The sequence below is a fragment of the Diplotaxodon limnothrissa genome, linkage group LG6, assembly GCF_057381915.1.
Source record: "Diplotaxodon limnothrissa isolate DT_005_m linkage group LG6, D_limnothrissa_male_GT1.1, whole genome shotgun sequence".
NCBI classification, from domain to species: domain Eukaryota; kingdom Metazoa; phylum Chordata; class Actinopteri; order Cichliformes; family Cichlidae; genus Diplotaxodon; species Diplotaxodon limnothrissa.
The window spans coordinates 9,035,610-9,059,735 of NC_140601.1; the positions used below are offsets into that span (position 1 = coordinate 9,035,610).

At 42.1% G+C, this 24,126-nt stretch overlaps 1 protein-coding gene across 2 annotated transcripts in view; it reads right to left on the bottom strand.

Moving 5' to 3' along the window:
• LOC146630072 (voltage-dependent T-type calcium channel subunit alpha-1I-like) overlaps positions 1 to 24,126 on the bottom strand; it is a 222,776-nt gene that overhangs the window by 136,931 nt on the left and 61,719 nt on the right. For both annotated transcript variants that reach the window (XM_085356770.1, XM_085356771.1), the window contains one exon: positions 17,072 to 17,169. In XM_085356770.1, the coding sequence (XP_085212896.1) occupies positions 17,072 to 17,169 (98 nt within the window). The remainder of the gene's footprint in view (positions 1 to 17,071; positions 17,170 to 24,126) is intronic.

The window sequence follows — 24,126 nt, forward strand, 5'->3', positions numbered from 1 at the left end:
AAATACCTATAAGTAATTACACACCAGCAGGAGAGCACCGAATCACAGCTGACTTATGCATATACAGTAATAAACCGACCTTAATTAGTGAACTGTTGTGAGCTGAACAGCAGTAATATTAGCACTACAAAGCATTACGAGCTTGGAAAGCATCGATGCAGTTCTGTTATTGATTTACTAGTAATGACTTTACTCTTGCCCCAAATCCCTATTTGACTTAAATAAAACAGTAAAAAAACACAAAAAACACAAAACAACCTTTTTGTTCACAGTCAAGAGATTATTTGTCTTCTCAAACCTTGTAAGAGTCTTTCAAAGGATTTCTTTGGACATTGGCTGCTCATTTTTAGTCCAGCCCTTGTGTCTGACCACTTTTAGTGCAGCTCAGGGCATGAACCCAGGTTGTTTCTGTTCAGGATAGAAAACTTAGCAAAAAAGTATATACAAATTGTATCCTTAACCACCTTTGTTTTTGGCAGCTTGTTGTAAAACCACATTATTTGTTTCTTTTCAGCTGACCTGTAAAAAAATGCCAAAGATAACACACGTTGGCATAAAATAGTATTTTGTACTATCAACCAAGTAACCAACAAGGTGATTTACAAACAAAGTAAGCTGCAAACTTGCCACATGTGAGCATTGTACTGTGTCTTTAAAAAATTAAGGACACTGGACAAGTACTGTTATCTTTCTGTTACAATTAACCTCTTTTCCATTCAGTCCAACCTGCCTGCACTTCCTCCTTCACCTCTCTTGCACACTCTGTTTATTGCTTGGCTGATCCCAGGTATTTAAACTCATGCACACCTTCACCACCTCTGCTCCTTGCAGCTTTATTGTTACACCTGTCTCCCTCTCATTCACACTCATTTATTCTGTCTTGTTTCTACTGACTTTCATTCATCTTCTCTCCAGAGCATACCTCCACCTCTCCAGGCTCTCTTCCACCTGCCCCCTACTCCCACAACAAAATGTCATCTGCAAACATCATACCCACGCAGACTCCTGCCTGACTTGATATGCCAACCGGTCCATCACCAATGCAAACAAAAAGGGGCTCAGAGCCAATCCCTGATGTAATCCCACCCCTACCGTGACCTCATCTGTCACCTCATACCTCAGCTCTGTCTTGTTGTTCTTGTAAATGTCCCACCAGCCTCACATACTTCTCTGCCACTCATGTCTTCCTCGTGCAGTACCACAGCTCCAAAAACACAGTGCAGCTCCTTCTGATGGTCTCTATAGTTCTCTATTAACACTCTCAAAGTAAACATATGTAGTGCTACGAAGCCATACTGCTGCTCACTGATCATCATCTGTCTTCTTCACCTGGTGTCAACAAACTTCAACAACTCTTTCCCTCTCAGCTTCGGTGTATGGCTCATCAGCTTTATCCCTCTGGTATCAGTATACCTCTTCTCCGTTCCTCAGGCATCCTCTCACTCTCCCAGCTTGTGTTAAACACTCTTGTCAATAAGTCGACTCCCCTCTCTCCTGGATATCTCCATGCCTCCACAGGTATGTGACTTAGGGAAATTATAAGATATCTTGCATAAGAGAGTTCATGCGATCATACCTAATATTGATATTCATGCTCGTTAGAATTACACACACCCTTACTTTAACCCAAATTTCACTAAATTACTGATCACAAAATCAAGGCGTTTGCACCGTACTGTATGACTGAAGCATTTTAGGAAGCACAGCAACAGTGTGGGAAAGAAAAGGTTGGTAAGAACTAATCAAACAGTTTTTGTATTTCACTATAATGTTTCCTTCTAACAGAGGTTAAGCAATCTCCAACTTTCTAGAAAAAGATCTAATGATGCCAGCTTAAAGTGTCATTCAGTTACCAAAACCTTGTTAACTTTGTTATATTTTGAAAACTAAGCTCTTTATAAGAGGCAGCACTGCTGACTGTGATAATTCTGTGTTCTGCTTTAAAATTGGATGAGCAACATACCCTTATGCTCCACTGGAAAATGGAAGACGTGCACAAACACACAAAAATCTTTGGATCTGTATAATTAGTGCACACAGACTCCAAATCCTCGTCTCACCTATCGCTTTCCCTGTCTTAAAACATTCTCTGCCATCCCTCCCACTCTTTAGTTGGTGCAGAAATTTACACAACCATTTCTATATAACTCAAAGTCAAAGTCAAAGTCAAAGTCAACTTTATTTGTCGATTCTTCCACATGTACAGGACATACGGAGAATAGAAATTGCGTTACTCTTCAATCCCTAGATAAATAGCAAATGAACATTTAAATATATTTAAATATAAAAGTGATTTAAAAAAATGCAAGTAAAATAATTAAAAAGTAAAAATTTAAATAAATACAATTTTACATATAACAAGGAAGCTATACAATATACAATATAATGGGTAAGTGACATTGAGTGTAAACCAGGCAGAGTAGTGCAAATAGGCAAATAGTGCAAATGGAGATTTAGTAGTGTACGGTAAGAGAAAGTGTAACAACAAAGTCTTATGAGGTAATGGCAGTCCAATGCTCCACAAAGTGACTGGTAACTGGTGCAGGCCAGTGAGTGAGTCAGAGAGTGTGTGTGTTTGTGTGTGTGTGACAGAGTTCAGTGAGACCGTCGTATTATCATAATTAGCTAATCAATCACTAATCTCCTCACTAATTCTAATCCCACAGCCAATTACTTTGGGGCTAAACACTTGGGGAAACTAAACCATGGGTTAAATTCTATCTGTAAAATGGATTGAAGATTGATACAACATTTAACTGATTAGTCAGGGGGAAGGCCATTCATAGATCCTCTTCCAGGGATCTCATTATATAATGTAATAAAAAGGATGTCTTACTTGATGAATGCATACACTGGAGGTGTGCAGCTGTACACAAGCAGAAGACTTGGAAACTTGACCCGTGTGTTTACAGTAAAAGTGATATTTCCATTTAAAATAAAGCTGTGTTTTGAATCTGATGTATATTTTCTGTCTGACCATGAAAGAATCTTCCCTATTAGTGATGGATACAAAGTTCAATTTTTTTTATCTTCTTGTATAAAATCTTCTTCAGAGCTGCAGGAAGTGGTAAGTCACACATGGAAAATATTATTCATTTCTAATGAGAATTGAAATCCCCCTTCTGTGATTTTAGTTTTGGTGGGAATATATATATATATATTAGGGGTGCAACGATATTCGTATCGATATTGAACCGTTCGATACAGTGCTTTCGGTTCGGTACGCATATGTATCGAACAATACAACATTTGTAATTTATTTTATCAACTTTTCTTCTGACGATGCTGTCTGTGTTGAGCGCTCAGTGAATCTGCGTTCGACTACTCCGCCTAGGCTGCACTGTCGAGCGCAGATCCACTGAGCGCTCAACACAGACAGCATAGTCAGAAGGAAGAGCACAGGGCAAGCTAGCGAGACAGAAGTTAAGCTCTCCTTGCAACATTCAGATCTGGCGTTTGGAATTATTTTGGTTTTCATGTGACGTATGACCCTGAAGGTAAGCGAGTCATGAACTAAAGTAAAACAGTATGTTGGATGTGCCATGCAATGCTCAATTACATGGGTGGGAACTAGTGTGTTAGCGCAGTTAGCTCGTTAACGTGTTGGCCGTCTAGCCCCATGCACGGGGCGATCGGCGGTAGCTCGTTAACGGAGATTTGCCGTGTTGTGGCGTTAAGGTCATTTCAACGAGATCAACCTGAAAGCACTAGTGGGAACACAACGAATATGACTGCACATTTACGCCGACATCATCCTAGTGCAAAGACAAAAACAACAAGCATGCTACTAACTTTAGCCGAGTCATTTAGACAGCTGTTAGCACATGATTCTCCTTATGCTGCTGAGAATATAGCCCAGAAGAAGCGGATAGTATAGCTTTTATTTTGGAAAGAGACATTTCTCTGTAATAAACTCTCTTTTCCAAAGATGAGTGATTCCTCAATCAGATACAGGGCTTGCAATATCGCTAGCCCGACGTCCTGGGGCTAGCGATTTTTTCAGTCGGGCTACCAAAATCTATCTCTTCCCTGCCCGTCGGGCTATTGTAGGGAGAAAAATATATGTCAATGCTTTTGCATTCTTTCAGAAATGTAGCTGGGTAATTATGTCATTGGCATTGGTGAGCCACTGTCAATATGTGACATATTGAAATCACGTTTGAATTTGCGCTTGTTTTTTTGCTTTCACTTTGCAATCGTGCTAACTGTGTATAGAGAGCGACAGCACTGATCTGTGAGTGATGATAATTTGTGCACCAATTCCTCTGACATCGTCTTATTAATCGTTAGCTTACCAGGGCTCGCAAAATCACTAGCCCGACGTCCCGGGGCTAGTGATATTTCCAGTCGGGCTACCAAAATCTATCTCAGCCCTGCCCGTCGGGCTATCATAGGAAGTAAAAATATATGACAATGCCTTTGCTTTCTTTCGCAAATGTAGCTGAGTAATTAGCTGAGTCCTCATCAAAGAACAGTGCTCTTTAATGAATGCAGCACATAACTTTACATCGTAGAGGTAACAGGGAGACATATCGAGTTATCAGATAGCCGTCTTAACTATATTCTAACTCTACAATTTCCCGACTGCACTTTCCTCTTATTTCACGACACCACCCTCTAGTGGTGCAATATGGTATAGTCAGACAGGACACAACATCACTCACTAGCTTACTCTTCAAACGTGGCACGTGAAATCTCCCGCAGAAAGCTTAAACGTGCTAGAGGTTGACTGCGCAGAGAATTTAAAAAAAAAAATCTCTGGCATGTGTAAAGACAGATGGATTTACGCAGGTATTTTAGTTCTGCTGAGCCAAAAAAGACAGGTCAGGATGAAGAAGGGACAGGCAAAGAAAGGCCTACCACAAAGCGGAAAAGTTATGATAAATCAGATTACGAGGCAAAAAGAAAGCGCAGTTTTTTGGATTCATGGACAAAAGAATTTCTGTGGCTGGAATATGACAAGGTAAATAACATGATGTTCTGCCGGGTGTGTCGTGAGTTTCCCTCTATTGCTGAGTCGACAAGCGCCTTTGTTACTGGGACCAGTAATTTTAGGAAAGACCCCATCAGAACTCATGAGAAATCTCTGCATCACAAGAAATGCATTAGTGCTCAGTCTGCAGCATCTGTCCCAGAACAAACACCAATTGCAAAAACCATACTAAAAATAAACCAAGCACAACAAGAAGTCCTGAAAAAGCTGTTTAGAACTGCGTACTATGTTGCAAAGAGTGAACTACCACTGGCAAAATTTAGCAGTCTTTGCAAACTTCAGAAAGCAAATGGCCTAGATCTTGGTTCCACTTACCTCAATGACCATGCTTGCAGAGAGTTTATTGGAGCAATAGCACAAACTTCAAGAGACCAGATTGAAAAGGAAATTCAAGAAAGCAGGTTCTTATCCATTCTTGCAGATGGCAGTACAGACACTGGTATAATAGAACAGGAGTTGGTTCACGTCAGGTATGTGAGGGATAATGGTGACATAGCCACATACATGATCAAATGTCAGCCAGTCAAGAGTGCAAATGCTGCAGGTATTTTAGAGGCTATTGATGAAGCAGTGAACACCATGGGTATCAGAGAGGACACATGGAAAAAGAAAGTAGTGTGTGCAAATTTTGATGGTGCTGCAGTGATGATGGGTGAGAAAACAGGAGTAGCTGGGAGACTGAAACAGAGGATACCCCACATCATAACAATCCACTGTGTGGCACACAAACTAGAGCTAGCCGTGCTGGATAGCGTGAAAGGCTGTGAGTACCTGGTGAAATTTGAAGATACACTGAAAACCATCTTTAAGATGTACTACTATTCCCCAAAGAAGCGAAGAGAGCTGACAGAAATAAGTGAACTGCTAAATGAGAGGCTGGCACATTTCAGTGGGCTGAAGAGCACACGGTGGCTTCCAAGCCAGCTGAGATGTCTAAAGGCTGTGGAAAAAAATTACACTCCCACTGTTGTTCATATGGAGAACATGGCAGAAGGAAGTGATGTCAAAGCCGAGGATGCAGCCAAGGATAAGGGGGTGGTGCAGGAGATGAAGACTGAGAAATTTGTTCGCTTCCTGCATTTCATGTTGGACTACAGTACCATCTTATCCAAGTGCTCTACTGATTTTCAGCATGATAACCTAAACATCACACGAACAAATCAGTTAGTTGAGAGCACAACATCACGCTTACTCAGCCTAAAAACAAAACCAGGAGAATATCAGAAAACCTTGGACACAAAGTTCACAGCGAACCAGGATGGTAGCATTTGCTACTGTGGAACTCAGCTAACAAAAAGTCAGCGACCTGCTAGAAGAGGTGAGGGAACAGACAAAGACACCTTTGGTGCAGAGATCCAGAAGATTATTGACAACACAGTCAAGTACATGGACAACAGATTTAAAAATCTCCATGAAAAACCTCTCTCTTGTTTCAAGGTTTTTGACCCTTCCACTCTTCCCTACCCCAGAGAAGAACTAGCAAATTATGGGGATGAAGAGGTGGATTATCTTGTCACACATTTTGCCTGTTTGCTAGATGCAGAAGAGAAAGAGAAAATTCCACAAGAATGGATGGATCTAAAAGTGTGGCTTGCAGAACGCCGGGGTCGCAAAGTAGATTGCTTGTACAGAGATCTCCTCTCTGAGAATCCAGAACATCTCTCTCATATCTTGTTGCTGGTGAAATTAATGCTGACACTTAGTGTTGAGGAACCAGGGCACCCTGACGAAAAGTGGGCTACTGGAACAAGAAGGCATCGGTGGGCAAGGGACGAAAACAGGGCGTTGTTGGAATGCTACTACGCAAGTAACCCCGGCGGAAGGGGCTACATGAATAGGATGAGGGACCTATGGATTCTTCGATACCCAACATCCACAATGACGGCGAAACAACTAGTAGCTCAGTGTTCCAACATTCGAAAGAAGGGACTGCTCTCACAGCTAGAGATTGACGAGGTACAACACAAATGCTACGGCAAGGAGGAGTCAGGACGCCAGGTCAGGGGGGAGATATCATCACCCCCACCCGAGATTGGGTACATAGCCCCAAGTGTGATAGGAGAAGGATCGTTGAGTGCGAGAGGAACTGACCTGAAAAATAGGATCATGGCCAAGCTTGAAACCTGGATCCCCCGTAGCCGGTTACCAAGATTACGTGAAGTACCCTCAGAAGGTCTCCTAGATGATGTTAATGCAGCACTACGGGCAATACCTACAACCACGATTACCGACACTAACAAGCTGATCTACAATACGGCAGCAGTGATCAGTGAGATGCTTGGCTACAAGTTGAACAGCCACAAGGGGCAGTACCCTCCATGGAGAAGGAGGCTAGAGGGCAAGATCAAAGTAGCACGGAGAGAGGTTAGCCAACTAACGGAGTTGCAGAAAGGTGCGACGAATAAGGTGCCTAAGAAATACAGCAAGCTGTCCATACCTGAGGCCTTGGAAACTGCCAAGCAAAGACTCACAGCCTTGGCCAGCCGCTTGAGGAGGTACACCAGAGAGATAGAAGGCAGGAGAATAAACCAGCTGTTCTCCACAGAACCAGCAAAGGTGTACTCTCAGTGGCAAGGGAACAATAAGAGAACAGCACCACCAAGGCTGGAGACGGAGCAATACTGGAAGAGCATATGGGAGAAGGATGCAACCCATAACGGCAATGCTCAGTGGCTAGAGGATCTGAGGGCAGACCACAGCGACCTCCCTGAACAGGGTCCAGTAACCATCACAGTGGCAGATATCCAAGAAAGGGTCTCCAGTATGAAGAGTTGGACAGCACCAGGGCCCGACATGGTTCACGCCTACTGGCTGAAGAAGCTAACTGCACTCCACGAGCGTCTGGCAGCACAAATGAACCAGCTGCTAGTTAACGAGAGACACCCGGAATGGCTAACTGAAGGCCAGACGGTCCTGATCCCCAAGGACCCCAAGAAGGGACCGGTCCCCTCCAACTACCGACCAATAACCTGCCTCAGTACTACATGGAAGCTCCTGTCAGGCATCATATCGGCTAAGATGAACAGGCACATGGGTCAATACATGAGCGGGACACAGAAAGGAATTGGCAAGAATACCAGAGGCGCAAAACACCAGCTACTGGTAGACAGAACAATCAGCCGAGACTGCAAGACCAGACTGACCAACCTGTGCACTGCCTGGATTGATTACAAGAAGGCCTATGACTCAATGCCCCACAGCTGGATACTGGAATGCCTAGAATTGTACAAGATCAATGGGACCCTAAGAGCCTTCATCAGGAACTCAATGGGGATGTGGCGTACAACACTAGAGGCCAACTCCAAGCCCATAGCACAAGTCACCATCAAGTGCGGGATCTACCAAGGAGATGCTCTGTCCCCACTGCTGTTCTGCATAGGCCTGAACCCCCTCAGTGAGATCATTAACAAGACTGGCTACGGATACCGACTACGGAACGGAGCAGTTGTCAGCCACCTCCTGTACATGGATGACATCAAGCTGTATGCCAAGAGTGAACGAGACATCGATTCACTGATCCACACTACCAGGCTATACAGCAATGACATTGGAATGTCGTTCGGACTGGAGAAGTGTAGTCGGATGGTAACAAAGAGAGGGAAGGTAGTCAGAACTGAGGGGATTGAACTACCAGAAGGCAACATTGCAGACATAGAGGACAGTTACAAGTACTTGGGGATCCCGCAGGCGAATGGGAACCATGAAGAGGCCGCTAGAAAAGCTGCAACCACCAAGTACCTGCAGAGGGTCAGGCAAGTCCTGAGGAGTCAGCTGAATGGTAAGAACAAGATCCGGGCCATCAACACGTACGCCCTGCCCGTGATCAGGTACCCTGCTGGGGTAATAGGCTGGCCAAAGGAGGAGATAGAAGCCACTGACATAAAGACAAGAAAGCTCCTTACCATGCATGGAGGGTTTCACCCCAAGTCCAGCACCCTGAGGCTGTACGCTAAGCGGAAGGAAGGGGGCCGGGGACTGGTGAGTGTCAGCACCACAGTCCAGGATGAGACAACGAACATCCAAGAATACATTGGGAAGATGGCCCCAACTGACCGAGTGCTCAGTGAATACCTCAGGCAGCAGAAACCCAAGAAAGAGGAGGGAGACGAGGAACCATCATGGAAGGACAGGCCCCTGCACGGTATGTACCACCGGCAGATAGAGGAGGTGGCTGATATCCAGAAATCCTACCAGTGGCTGGACAAAGCTGGACTGAAAGACAGCACAGAGGCACTAATCATGGCAGCACAAGAACAAGCTCTGAGTACAAGATCCATAGAGGCTGGGGTCTATCACACCAGGCAAGACCCCAGGTGCAGGCTGTGTAAAGATGCCCCAGAGACAATCCAGCACATAACAGCAGGGTGCAAGATGCTAGCAGGCAAGGCATACATGGAACGCCATAACCAAGTGGCCGGCATAGTGTACAGGAACATCTGTGCCGAGTATAACCTGGAAGTCCCGAGGTCAAAATGGGAGATGCCCCCAAGGGTGGTGGAGAATGACCGAGCTAAGATCCTGTGGGACTTCCAGATACAGACGGACAAAATGGTGGTGGCTAACCAACCGGACATAGTGGTGGTAGACAAACAGAAGAAGACGGCCGTAGTGATCGATGTAGCGGTTCCGAATGACAGCAATATCAGGAAGAAGGAACACGAGAAGCTGGAGAAATACCAAGGGCTCAGAGAAGAGCTCGAGAGGATGTGGAGGGTGAAGGTAACGGTGGTCCCCGTGGTAATCGGAGCACTAGGTGCGGTGACTCCCAAGCTAGGCGAGTGGCTCCAGCAGATCCCGGGAATAACATCGGAGATCTCTGTCCAGAAGAGCGCAGTCCTGGGAACAGCTAAGATACTGCGCAGGACCCTCAAGCTCCCAGGCCTCTGGTAGAGGACCCGAGCTTGAAGGATAAACCGCCCGCAGGGGCGTGCTGGGTGTTTTTTTATATAGGCTGAGTTTGGTTTTTTGATGTCAATAATTGATGATATGCGGGTACTGAATTCTTCAAAAATTCAAGCATTCTCCTCTCGACCAGACAACAAGGTGTCTGATAAGACGTTTCTTTTTTTAAAATAAAGTGTTTACTTTGGCCTTTGTAATTAATGACTTTAGCTACCCCTGAAAAATGCTATTTAAATGAAGTTACTATAAGTACATTCTAGCTGCAGTCAAACTAAAATCAGAGAACCTGATTTTCTTTGAGCAAATTGAAACAGACGCCCCATTTCAGATTGATTAAGTCTGTTTGAAGTTGCTAGAAGCTTAAAACACTGCAATATCAAATCAGGCACCCTAATGTGAATATATTAACATTTAAAACAGTTAATTAAAAGGAAAAGAGGAGAATGTGTCACATGTACAACGAGACATACAAAATAACAACAATTCTAAATTAAAATAGTGGACTTGTTCTAGTCACACAAGTTTTGACTACACTGAAGGACCAGTGTTTCCTTCATAGTTTTAATGATTTGAATCAAATAGAATGTAAATGAAAAGGGAACAACATAGAATACCCTGATGGCCGTTACCCTGGCAGCTAATACGATGTCTCCCAGAGGTGTTGAGGGTAATGTAGTAAACAGGCCCAGTCCTTTAAGCTGTGACCAGTGGGAACCCGACATGGATAATTTCCATTAGCGCCATTAAGTGACTCCTCTGTTCAGTTCTCACATCGTCCTCCGAGAGTGTCCGCTTAGTTACTATGTGCCTGAAAGTGTGTGTACACAAGTGCTTAGTGGCTTTGTGTTGGTTGCACTTTTGCGACATGTACTGCCTGCACAACATATGCATTTACTGGTGTGTCTGCACTCATAAAGCCAACAATGTGGAGCGAAGAGCTTTCCAGTAAATAGTCTTTATTCAAAGCACAGAACTGCATCTTTATCATCCAACAAATAAAAAGGAGTCAAATAACTGGCTTTTGGCAGCCGATGCTGGCACTGTTACAACCTGGCCTTCTCACTCGTTGGATAGTGTTGCTGTGCTTGACAAAATAACTTGGTGCTTTAATGTTAATGTTGACAATTGTGTTGCCAATACTTGAGCATTAATAGATCTATTCAATCTACTGAAAATATGCTGTGCTTTCAACATCTAGTTGTTTTTATAAAAAAGGGAACTGAAAAACATAATAAAGAGTTAGGGAAAGGCTGAAATTATGCTGGAAGCATTTATGTGTGGTAACAAAAATATTAACTTGCTGATGTTAGTTAAAGTCTATGTGTACAAAGACCACGCACATTTGTGCCAATTAGAAGAAAGCGCAAAGTTCCCCTGAGGCTGATAGAAATTCCCCTTTGAAAGTAATATGAGTTCCTCCATATTGGTTGTAGCTATGAAAAGTAGTAGATCTAACATAAGGAGCTGGGAAAGAAAAACATCTGGACTTGGTGTAGGTAACAATCAGCTAAGGTTTCGGGAGAACCCACTGTGAAATCTAGCCCCACCCTATCATGTGATTTACTGAGGTCAGATGGCCCAGGATGTGAGTGGGCGTTAAGGCGTCTGGGAAGGGATCTCAACACTGGATTATAGATGGCAAACAGTTTGTGTCGCAAACCACCACGTCTGTTCAAAGATGGTCGTTCACAGTGGACATAGATGGCTTCTTTCACTCTTCTTTCAAATCATCTGTCTTCTCTGTACAAAAATGTGAACACTGGTGTCCTCGAAGGAGTGACCTTTGTCTTTTAGATGAAGATGGACAGCCGGGACTTGTCCTGGTCGACGTGGCTCTTCTATGTGCCATGCGTTTATGAAGTGGCTGTTTGGTAGAGGTGTAGAGGTGATTTAGAGGTCTGAGCATTCCTTGTTACACTGTACAGCATACACTATGTTGTTAAGTTTGTGTTTGGGAGTTTTTTCTTTGGGATGAACCAGTTTTTGTCTGAAAGAAGGAAACTTAAAGAAATTCAGACACTTTTCTTTCCAGCTCCTTGGATTACAATGACCCGGGTGACTGAGAACCTTCACAGACACAGATCTATCCTTGCACATATAATCAAAAGTTAATATAAAATGTTTAGCCACAGAAAAACTAGTAATATATATTCTATCTTCTGATTTGCTGGATAGTCTGGATAGCAGCCAACTCCTAAAGTCGCCCGCTGTCCACTGACCACTTCTTGTCTTATCTAATGACAAATAGAGCTCTGAAGTCAAATGTGGATTATTAAACATTAGTTAGTTCTAAGGTCACCATTTTGACCTTAGAACTGAAGAAGCTTCTCGGATGAGAGGTGAAACATCTTCAAGCAACTTAAAGAAGTCCAGACGCTTTTCTTTGCAAGCTCCTTTGACTACGATGACCTGGATGACTGAGAACCTTCACAGACATATAATAAAAATTGAGATTTTTTCCACCTTTATAAACAGTAAAATGCAATCACATTCAAATATTTTCCCCAAAATGAAATTATTATAATTTATAAATGATTATACATTTTGACCCATCCAAACGCAGACATAAGACATGTTATTGTGCAGGTTTCAGACTGAGCTATTGGGATATTATTTACCTCCCTGTTTGCTTAATTCTACCTGCCGAAGAAATGCAGACTTTGTAGAAAACATTTTACATTATAATTTTTGAAAATGAGTGGGTTGGTAATGTTGTTTCTTCTCTTTTTCTATGTAATCACCTCCCTTTTCTCATGTTATCTTCCCCTCTCCAGGTGCCTGTCTTCCACGTCCCTTGCCTCCTTTTTATCTCTATTCTTCCAGCGACTCCCTCCATCGCTCGCACTTCCACAGCTGTATCTATCATCATAATAGCCTGCTCATCTGAGTCCCCCCACATCTCTCCTCTCATCATCCCTCTCTTCCTCTCGTCCATCTTCGACTATCCTTTATGGAGCTGGATAATCCCCTCTTCCCTCCTTCATTTATCTCTCTTGCTGCCTTTTTTGTCCTCTCCTCTCACCTGCCTGTCTTTCTTTCCTATCCTTGCTTAACCCAGATGCAGTGTTCTTATTGAAACGGTGGAGAATAAACCACAAGAAGAGCATCAATCCGATGTGAGGGGATTTATTTTTCTGACATCCTCTACATTGTATAAAGTGTCGGGTGACTTTTCTATACCGCCTCTTTTCTTTTTGTGTCCAAACTAGACATTTCACCATGAAAGAACCAATTTGCTTTTTTTTTTGTTTTTATTTTATTTTGATTTTGTTTTGGAGTGACAGAGAGGAAGAAGCTCAGTGAACAGAAAAGTCCCCTCTGCTCACAGAAATGTCAGATTACAGCTGCAAACATGGTTTAGACTTCAGTGACTCATCATTGTTTGTGTTCCCTGCCAACAGAGCAAAAAACGCATTCACGGGCAAATTAAGTCCACCCTGCACAAATAGACTGCTAGCCATTAAGGGATGCAATGAAAGTTCAGAACACAAACTTTGGTAAACCAAAACTTCAAGCTTGGAACTTTATGTGTCATTTTAAGACATTTAATTTGTTGGGCGGAAGTGCAAAGTTGACAACTTTTTTGAAACAACAAGTTCTTCCACATAAAAACTGTATTTTTAGTGTCAGTGACTCATAACATCCACCATGTCTATAAATCTAAAAAACTGAGATAGAACTGACAAAGACTTTGGCTGTGGTTAATATTTTAAAAGGAAAACAAAAAGTAATGTGGATTGATGGATGGAAGAAAAAGTGACATGTATGAAGAAGCTTCATTGCATGACTGTGCACAGCCGGCGCAGACACCAACGTTGATTAAAAAGAAGAATCATTGTGTTCTGACACACGTCTGAGTCATTTCTGGTAGAATACAGTGTTCTCTGAGTTGACGTCTCTGTTGGAAGAACAACAGTGTTGTCAGCAGCTCCCAAAACTCTTAAAAATTGCCTGCTGGGACTGTGCTTTGGGTAAGGTTTGTTTAGGTCAGGAACAACTTGATTGTAGGTCGGGAAAAATGGTTTAGTTTATAATTTACAATTTTGCAAAGGTCAGGGACTTTCATTTTCAGGACTTCAATAATAACAATATAATTATAGTCAGGAAATCATCACACTTCAAATGGATTTTACACAATAGTTCATTTTGTTGTTAGTGAGCTAACACTAGTTATGGACTCACTAATACAGTTTCTCTGAAAACACAGAGAGTATTGCTTGCAAAGGCCAACCAAGTGAGGTAGTTTGCCTTAGAGACCCACTCTCTAAGAGCGCATCCTGAAATTATTTTTCTTTCTAACTTTTCTTTGGTCCCTTTTTAGCAACCTCTATATTAGATTTATGGTTGTTTTGTTTTCTTATTTTTGATTTCCATTTCCTTTTCATTCTATTTGGAATAGCCTTATTCAGTCTTATTCTATAAGAAAAGTCAACATCCATCCATCCATCCATCTATGTCTCGGGACTAAAGTCAACATAAAATTTGGAAAATCTGGAAGATCCCCAAAGCAGGGTCATTAAAATTAAGCCATGACCTCAAACATCTTCTAATTCCAACATGGAGAGAAAGTTGTAACACACATAAATAACAGAGTAGTTGTGATAATGTTGTTCCTGCTGTGAAACGTTTTTAAAAGAGATCACAGAATCTGTTTTTTCTGTCAACGTTGACGCGTTAACTTTGATTAATCCGGCGTCACGATTGACGCAATTCAAATTTTTAACGCAGTGAAAACATCAGGAGTGCAGAATGGACAAACTTTGAACAAGCTACCCGACATGAATTGACAGGGACATTTCACGGATTTTGAGTCATTTTGTGCTTCAGATGGGTTAATTGCATTGGAAATTTTAATCGCGTTAATCGTGACAATGCATTAATCCACGTTAAAGCGTTAACATTGACAGCCTTAGATTTTTCACTGACATTTCTGTCATTTCATGTTTCAGTTTAACAAAGGTGGTTATTGTGCAATCCCAGGGTTTTCCAATGCTTCCAAAGACATGCAAGGACAAGACATACTTCTGCTTTTGGAGAAAGGGAGGTATAAATGATGGAAAAGAATAGACAGTACATGACAGGAGGCAAGAAGAGCGGAAGGAGCAGGAGGAAGGGGAATGACTGAGATCTGAGACGGGATCTCGCTCTACTGACTGAGGAGGAGGAAACTGACTGAACATTGTGATAAAGGAAGAGCTCAGAGCAGAAACATGACAGAGAGATCACAGAGAAAAGAAGATAAAAAGAAAATAATGGGATATTTAAGAACTCCTTTTACCTCAAGTGATATAGTAAGACAGACAAAAGGACAAAGAGAGAGGGAGAAGGATGGAGAAAGACATCAAACAACTATAGTCATAACTAAAAATGAGTGGCAATGACTTATTCATGTTCATGTATATTAGGTGACAAATATAGAAATCAACATACATTCTCTGTAACAAACCAAGATGGTTACACCTGCTTTTACTAAAGAAAAAAAACCCAAATTGCATGGTTTGTGTTGCAGATTTATGAGCAGTGGGAGGTTTAGCAATTACAAAGGAAGCAGAACAACATTAACTTCAAGCACCAGCATATCTGACTTAGAGAGTACTCATAGCTTCTGAAAATGATTGCCTGCTAGGCACAATTTAGACACAGAAGCAACCGGCAGCAAACTGATTACTCTCATCAAGAAGGACTAAGCAGCACTTTTGGAGTCAAAGTGACAAGGTTAGTAACTCAAAATACTTCAGTGATGTCTGGTGATTTCCTGACAGGTTGGGTTGCTGAGGACTTTGACTGGGAGGGGGATTAGCACAGCTGAGTGTGGATGAAATTACTTTTTAGGATTTTAAATAGCCATGCACACTTGGTGTCCTCGGGAATCTAATTCCATACAGGATGAAAGCACTTACAGGCAGATATTATTATGCTGTCCAATAGCTAAACAAAGATGAAACATGACCCCAACCTCCTTTTGGAATCGTCTCTTCTATTTCGTTGCTTTATGCAGTTGTCCAAATCTGTTTCAAAATGCACGAGGCATCTTCTCAAAGGTAGTACATCAAGGCCCGGCTGCGTAGACAACAGGTAAACGATCCAAATGGCACAGTTACATCCAAGACAATGAGGCATTTGGCTGGTTTGTGTTGTATATATGGGGCCACAGTTGCAGTTTTGTTGCTCTCATGTAGCTCATTTGCTCCAGAATGAAGAATGGTGTGGCACGTGTTCAGCGCTGCAGGATTTGGTGTGTGCGACGAACGCACCCACCCAGAAGCTGTGTTTTATTTAAACATTCAGGGCAGCTTTTTAGCTGGAAATCTACAGTGAATGATGAACGAACAATGAAGTGGAGGTCGCATGGCAAAACAAACTAATGAGTGATAACCGAAGAAAGAGTGGGTTTCAAATCAAAGTACAGTATGTGATAGCTTCCCTTAAGCTTTTATAAATATCTGTGCCACAAACCTTGGGGACCATGTACACCGACAGTGTTATATAGAGAGTTTTCCCTACCATCACCTTGTTGGTGCTCTTGTTGCCTTTTAGGGCAATTTAACTGATTTGTATGGCAAATGCCGTGACCTGTTGTGAAATACAGCCAATCCAACAAGTCTGTGCTCCAGTTGTGGTGACTCACATCCTAGTATCATTATTAGTCTTACAACCAAATAACAGGTACCTGCTTTAATGTGTTGAATATACACGGGTACAGTTTATGGATGCCTGCTAACCTTAGCGGATAACTTTACTCTCAAATCTAAATATAACCACTATGGCCAGCTGGAGTGGGATCCAACCATACATCTCCTTTTTCATGTCATGTCATGTTTTTTTGAAAGCTATTGACTGGTAAAAATTAATTGTTGCCCTAATCAATGTAGCTAATAAATAGTAAATAGCTTGTTCTCCCAAACATGTTCCCTGTTAAGGTATTTTTGGCTCAGTGACTCATGTTTAACACTTTCCAGCTACTGGGCAGCCTTCTTCACCAGGCAGCTGTCCATGGTGCTGAATAAGAGCCACAGATGGCAAAACATGAATGGATGTCATCCTACAATTTGTTTGTTTCAAGAGTGAAATGAGTAGTTGAAGAGAAGAGGTGTGAGAGCTTTTTGTGTAAAATAGTGATGGAGATGCAGCCATGGCTGCCTATCATGTGTTCACAGTCTATAGGACTCGACTTACTTGGCACCCTGTTAATTGCTTTGAGTGGCCGCAGCACCCTCACTGTTCTGATGGCCGTGAAGTTGACGTTCTGCAGGTCCAGAGAGTACTCAACCATCCTGGAAAATGGGGAAAAAAAGCATCCAAATTAAACACACACTAAAAATCCACACTACAACATTCCCAAAACAGCTGCAGTTCTACAGCTGCAAGACCAACCGAAAAAAAAAAAACAACCCAAAAAGTCTCTGATCCTCACAGAAAAGCAGTTTCATCTGAAATTCCAGCTAAAGTTGATTTAATGTTCTCCTCCTTTCAGGGCTTTTAATATTAAAAAAGCCTAAACAGAAGATTGTTCACATCCTCGCACAGCTGGACACCTGCTGTGCGGAGCCTAATATGAATTAATGAGCTGGAACATGTGTATCTAATAATGGAAGACATTTAAAGAAAGAACGGGGTCAGTGGAATACTGTAACATTATCTTAACTGTGTTGGAAATTACAAAACAGACATTCATTAGTTTGCAGACGAACATTAATAATAATAATGAATGTAGGAGTCTTTATACATTTTTTTTAAACATGGAGAGGTTGCAGAGTCCTGCTCCAGCAGTAAAAAACAGACTTTTTTGTGTTTTTTTGACTGAGATGGAGAAAGATGTTAGGCCACGGCTGAAAACCTTCAGCATCCCTGGAAACTGGTTACACCTTTTAGCACACATAGCGAATGCATCAAAGTGCATACCGGTTGGTTGGCAGGTGTACACAAGCATGAAGTGCGCGAGATTAAACGTGCAACCACCAGAGATGAAAGCGGAGCCTGGCGAGGGAGCAAAGACTGGAGGTGGAGGGAGTAAACAGGCTTGAAGTTAAACTAGGTATGGCATAAAAGAGACAGAGAAAGGTGAAGAAAAGATCGAGAATTTTGCTATTTCACCTGGTCCTAACAAATTCATCACTTGGAAAATATATTTTTGCCTGAGGAATGGAGTGTGTGGGGGTGGGGGGCAGAGGACGGAAAGCAAGAGAAACAGCCAGAGATGGCAGGGGTGAAAAAAACGTGAGAAAGTGACGGATAGGTCAGAAACCAATGTGAGGAAAGCACCAAGGGTTGATTAAGTGCATTATAATGAAGGCAATAAAGCAAGATTGAGAGAGGAAGAAAGAGAGAGCCTGAGGGTTTTATCAAGTGTTTGAGATAATTAAAACGCTGGGAACAGAGAGGCAGGGAGAAGAGAGCAATATGCATACACCTGACTGAACAGAAGGAAGCTGCTCTTTGGCTGAGAAAGGGTGGGGGTGGGGGGGTGGACTCTTATCAAGACGCAGGAGAGCGTGGTAAAAGAAACTAAGGCAAGTTTCAGGTATTTGACACAAATATTCTGCTCCTGCTAAGATATTCAAGCTCCGTGATAACATGCTCGTTTCAAGGATAAGCCAGAGAGCCTAGCAGGTGCTTTCTCAAGTGATTAAAGAGCCAGATTACATTTTTCACTTTCGACCTCTCGACCTGCACACCTGGAGGAGAGCCTTTAACGCACGACTGTGCAATAACCGGAAAACTGACGGTAGTGCAGGAATGTAGTGATGCTCCAGAGGGAGTGTCCCAGTTTGAAATGTTTGCGAGGTCTTAAAGTTGGAAAATTCAAACAAGTTTCAAACTGTAATGATCTAACCTGGATGTCAAAGTCCTGCCGGGATTAGAGAACTGTAAGCGCTGCTGACTTCTATCAAATGTCGAGCTGGGGAAAATTATCATCATAAAGCCTGGAACGCTTGACCAGGTCAGAGCTTTCAAATTGACAAACTCAGCCCACAGTAGGTCAAAGGTGAACCTAGTGAGCAAAACAGTTTGTTTTATTCTTTGCGGTCCAGCGACAAAACTTGTCTCCGGTGTCCAAACCTCTGCCCACGCTTGATTGCATCCGTTAGGTACGAATCTAACCCGGTGAGCCGTGAAATATGAATCTCTCTTGTTGCTATTATATTACCATAACCTTGGCGGGTGACAGGTGGCGGCGGAGGACTGCTTCAGCTCCCTGCACAAATCAGGCAAAAATACTCTAGTAAAACACGCTGACCATGAAAATAACGGTCAGAGTTCACAAACTACTCAGAGACAAGCGCATCTATGTGGGACCACAGGCTGGTGATCCAATTTGTCAGGGGACTTTTCCGTGGGGGGAGTGGAGCAGAATAAACACTTGATCAAATCTTTATTTCAAAATATAACGCTAACAAACATAAAAAGAAACAAATCAGTGAAAGCCATCATATCCACACGGGGAAAAAATGCTGACCATTTCATATACACGTACAGGTGTAATTATTTAACTACACCTCTTCAGAGGTATTGCTTTTTAAAATATGTCATTATATACAAGTATCAGTTTTTAACACCCTGCTTTACATGTTATAAATGATTTATGTTGTGCATTTTTTCAGACCCTCACCCCACAGATTTCTAAGCACATACTCCTTGTTGTTGTCATTTAAATCTTACCAGATCCATAAATTTCAATGTTTTTCAGCTTGGAAATAAAGAGTCTATGTGCTCCAGATGTCCAACCTTATTAACTACCTTATCTTTTTGTAATGTGTATAGTGGCTGTAGTTTGCTTTTGTGTTGCCCCATATGGCAAAACCGCAATCTTTTCCTAACCCCATCCAATTACTCCAAAAAATAAATACATGAAAAACAAAAGTTAACAGAGATTTCAAGGAAAAGCAAAAACTGAGTCTACTCCTCCTCAACAAAATACCCAAACAAAAACTGCCAAACTCATGTGCATTCGTTAAAAGTCTGGTGGATATATTCTGTTGCTGTTTATGAGAAAACAAAAAACCCTCTCATTTCTAGTAAGCATGGACGAAGGAACTACCCACTGGGAGGAGGTGGAGGCCACCTACCTGTGATCTGCATGGGACTGATAACAGCCATTCAGTGGGGGGATAAGGTCTGAACTGGGGGTTTTTGTTTTCTTTCAAGAAAATGATCAAAAATAATCGTCTGCACACTGTGGGCACATCCTAGCCTGCTGTTGTTGTTGTTGTGTGAGTGTATGATAAGATGTACTCTAACAGTATGGCTAGCACCGAGTGGGAAAGAAGGGACAAAATGAACTGGACTTAGTGTTTCGTGTTGCTATTTTAATCACTGTGCTCCAGCGTGTTGATAAGGCATGAGTCTCAGTGTGTACATTGTGTGGGGTGTAGGGATGGGTACCGGTATCCGGCACCGGTTCTGACATAAACGGTAGTAACCAGACCGAAAAGCGGCGCACATTTCGGTGCTTTATTTCAGTGCTGTTTTTTCCTGAGATGTCGTACACTTTGGATTCTAGCCAATCATTTTACCTTTCCGAGGATAGTAGGCGGGTCCAGGTACGTACGTTCTTTTAGAGCAGAGCTACAGATTAAAAACGCCCAAGGTGAAGCGGTCAAACTCTGTACTTCACAGCAAAAGATGCAAACTCAGCAGCCTGCAACAAGTGCTTTAAGATGATACTGTGCAAAGGAGGTAATTCCTCGAATCTGATGAAACACCTGGCAACACAGCGTTTTTTTAAAAGCCGAGAAATGCATCGTATTTGATAGCTTGCTGCGAGACCTCACACCAAGCACATCTACTGCGGGTGGGTTGCCGGTTATCAGACCCGGAGTTAGCAACATCCCCCAAAAACCCGAAGAGGAGAGTCCTGGCCCCTAGCCCCGCCAGTGTAGCAGAAATGATGACGGATGATGATGGCAGCAGCAGCCGTTCTTTTCTGCGTGAGTAGCTTAATGTTGTTCGTGTGTAATTTACGTTGAGTAGGCTAACCACGTTATTACATTAATGCATGTAAGGTGAACTAGCAAACACCGTTGTAGTTCCATGCAGCTGTCTTCTTGTTTGATGGCAGATACTCCCTTCACCCTGGCCAAAAAGGCTAAAATGGCCAAAGAAAAAGTGGAAAACAGCTAAGGTTGATAAGCTGATATCAGATAAAACCTAAACGATACCCAACCCTAGTGGGGTGTGGGGGACATAATAGTGATCTGTCATTTTCCAGCAATTTTTTGCAGCAATTTCTGATAAGGCACACACATGTGGTTACACAAGAGAGAGAGATACAGGCAAACAATCGTACGTGTGCAACGAATGATACCCAGAGACAACAGACAATAGAAATTCACACACAGACACACACGTAAACATTATGCCTGTATACCCTAAGTTTTTCAACACTGAGCATTTGTATAGTCAGTCTGACACCCAAATAAAATCACACACACACACAGTCACACACTAAGTAGAGAAAATGCCCGGGGCAGACTCTTGGCTCTCGTAAAGCTGTGTTAAGTCATCAGACTGGGCCACACACTTCATTTGCACAATGAAACACACTCACGCATGCACACTCCTGAAGTATGTAGTTACATAAGCTGTGAATCCACATGCACTCTTACTCGTAGCACACACACACACACACACACACACAGGCACACACTGGCCGTCACTCTCTGACACACAAAACCTTTGCATACACTCACACAAGTCAAACTAAATTTAGTGTCTGTCTGTGTTTGAGTTAGGACCGCTCGCCAACCAAATAGCTTCATGAATATTTCAGTGGAGTAACTAGATTACTTTTGTTCCAAAGTGGCCTTGGATGGGGGAATGTGGATTTTTTTTAACTGAATCTTAAACATATTTCTTATTCCATTTTTCTGTGTTTTTTTGGTGTCTCTCTTCTCTTCAGAAACTTGCTCTGTCTCTGCTGTTTAAGTTAGCATTGGGGAATACTCTCTCAGGAGGCATCAGAGTGGAACAGTGGGAGTGATTTTCTTCAGGCTTTCCCTCTCGGTTGGAGGGGAAGTGTGAATATTGGAGATAATTTAAGAAGCACACGTTAGAACGCTACACAGCAATCAAGGATGATTTTAGGGTAATTTTGTGGTGTTAAGTAACAAGTCTTTAAAAACAGGACTGACCGTAACAACAGTACAGAGTTCATTCATCATGTTACAGAGTCCCAAGATATGAAACCTAAAAGGGTCAGGGTTTCTCCACTCAATACTTCTGTATATTGTTATCTACTATATTTAATTGCATAGTATTTGGATTTTAACAGCTTAGTTTTGTGTTTCACGTCAAATAAGACAAGTTGTACACTTGGGTGTTCTGACAGGACAAGTAAGCCAACACATGCTTGCTAAGTGAAATTTAAGCATTCTGTTCTTTGAGAGCATTTTGTCAAGCATTGCTTGTCTGTATGCATCTTGTAAGTGCCAATCTTTTGGGTTAGCTATTGTGTCTCAAAGCTAACTCACATGAATTGAATCCGATGAGCCAAGGTGTGAAAAAAGCTCTTAAGACTGACTGAATTCTGTATGAGTTGCTGCATTTTGTCAAAGTCTGCAATATATCGTGTACATGCAGGTAACCCTGCACGAGTCACATGTAGTATAGCAACTATGTTTCAGAGCTGTTTCCTTCATGGACATATATTACAGCACACCAGCATCAACAGCTGTTCAGCAACAGTTCTTTTTCCCCGCGTTACACTCATAAGAAACATGTATAAGCAGAACTCTATAATTAACTATAATTGGTGATTCAGGCAGTAGATAGCCTTGGACAGCAACAACGCAGCTCAACAGAAATTGTACATTTTAAGCCATTTCACTGAATGTACAATGGTCTAATAGGCAAGGATAAACTAATATGGCAATTACCGGAACATGCTAAATGTCTCATTTTATGCCAACAGTCCAGGCCAAACTCCTTCTGGGTAAGATGGCATCAATTATTAAAATGAGATTAATGGATGCAGTAGATTTTCAGTCCCAGAAGTGGTTTGCAAGTCAAAAAAGATAGATGTTCCATCGTCAGTGTGTGTGTATGTGCACTTTCTCGGTGCGCACGTTATTTTCCTTTCTCACATTCCCACAGTGTGCCATGTGGCGTCAGAGCTCTAATAAGCTACTGTTACATCTCAAGCAGAGTACAGATGCTCACGCACATGTCCGTATGTGTGTGTTATATGCTCAGACATGTGAATATCTTGTCAAAGATAAAAGCCAGCTGTCTGCTGAAGCTGTTTGCGGACACATTACCCATTTCTCACTGGTTTTTCCTTGTTTCTTCCAGTTAGACGTCTCACACGTTACATTTCGGGCAAAAACACTTAGTTGGCAAATCTAAAATTAGAAGCTAATGTCTTCGTTTAGCACAAGTTAGCATGTGTTGACTCAACCAAGTTTAACACCCTCATACACTTCAGGATACAGTTAGCTTTACATATGTTTTTGGACCATTTGTACTTCTTTTGTAGAGTTGCCTGTTAAATCGGTAGATGTTAAATTGGGCAAACAAGGTGCGACTAAAGTGTCAACCGTCAGCTTTAGTTCAACAAACGTGTTGCATTTAGTGAGGCCTGTTCACTCACTAAATCTGGCATTAAGTGGTGGACTTGCATTTTATATTACTTTTGCAAAGCAAATGAAACCATAACAAATGCATAAAATGGATTTGTGCAAAAAAAAAAAAAAACAACAACTTCACAACATGTAGTCAAGTCAAGAAAAGTCCTGAGTAGGTGATGTATCACTGTCAAGTCCTTCAATTAATAAGCACCATCAAGAATTTAAATATAGAGGGTTTAGGCAGGTAGGCAGGAGGTTCATATTAGAGTTTGTCAGAAAACACCTAGAGCCAAAAACTGTCCAAAGACTTTCAAAAAGAGTCTTTAAAAGGAATGGATCATGATCTGAAGCATAAAAGACAGCAGGGTGAAGGCAATGATATGGCATGGTCATGTACACTGACAAAAAGGGATTGGTCAACTCTTGGATTTACGTAAGAATCTTGCGTGTATTTAACATAAGTGCCCCATGCTTTAAAGTTAAGTGTAACTATATAATGTAGAAACTACATGATATGCAGAGAGGCTAGATTAAATTGTTCATATCATGTTCGAGTGAAGTAAGTCAATAACTTTCTGCGACACTGCACGGGATTTCAGTCTCACGTGCTTTGGATCGTGGTTTCAGGAAGGCATCCATCTCAGTCAAGTCGAGCAGCCGCCTCTA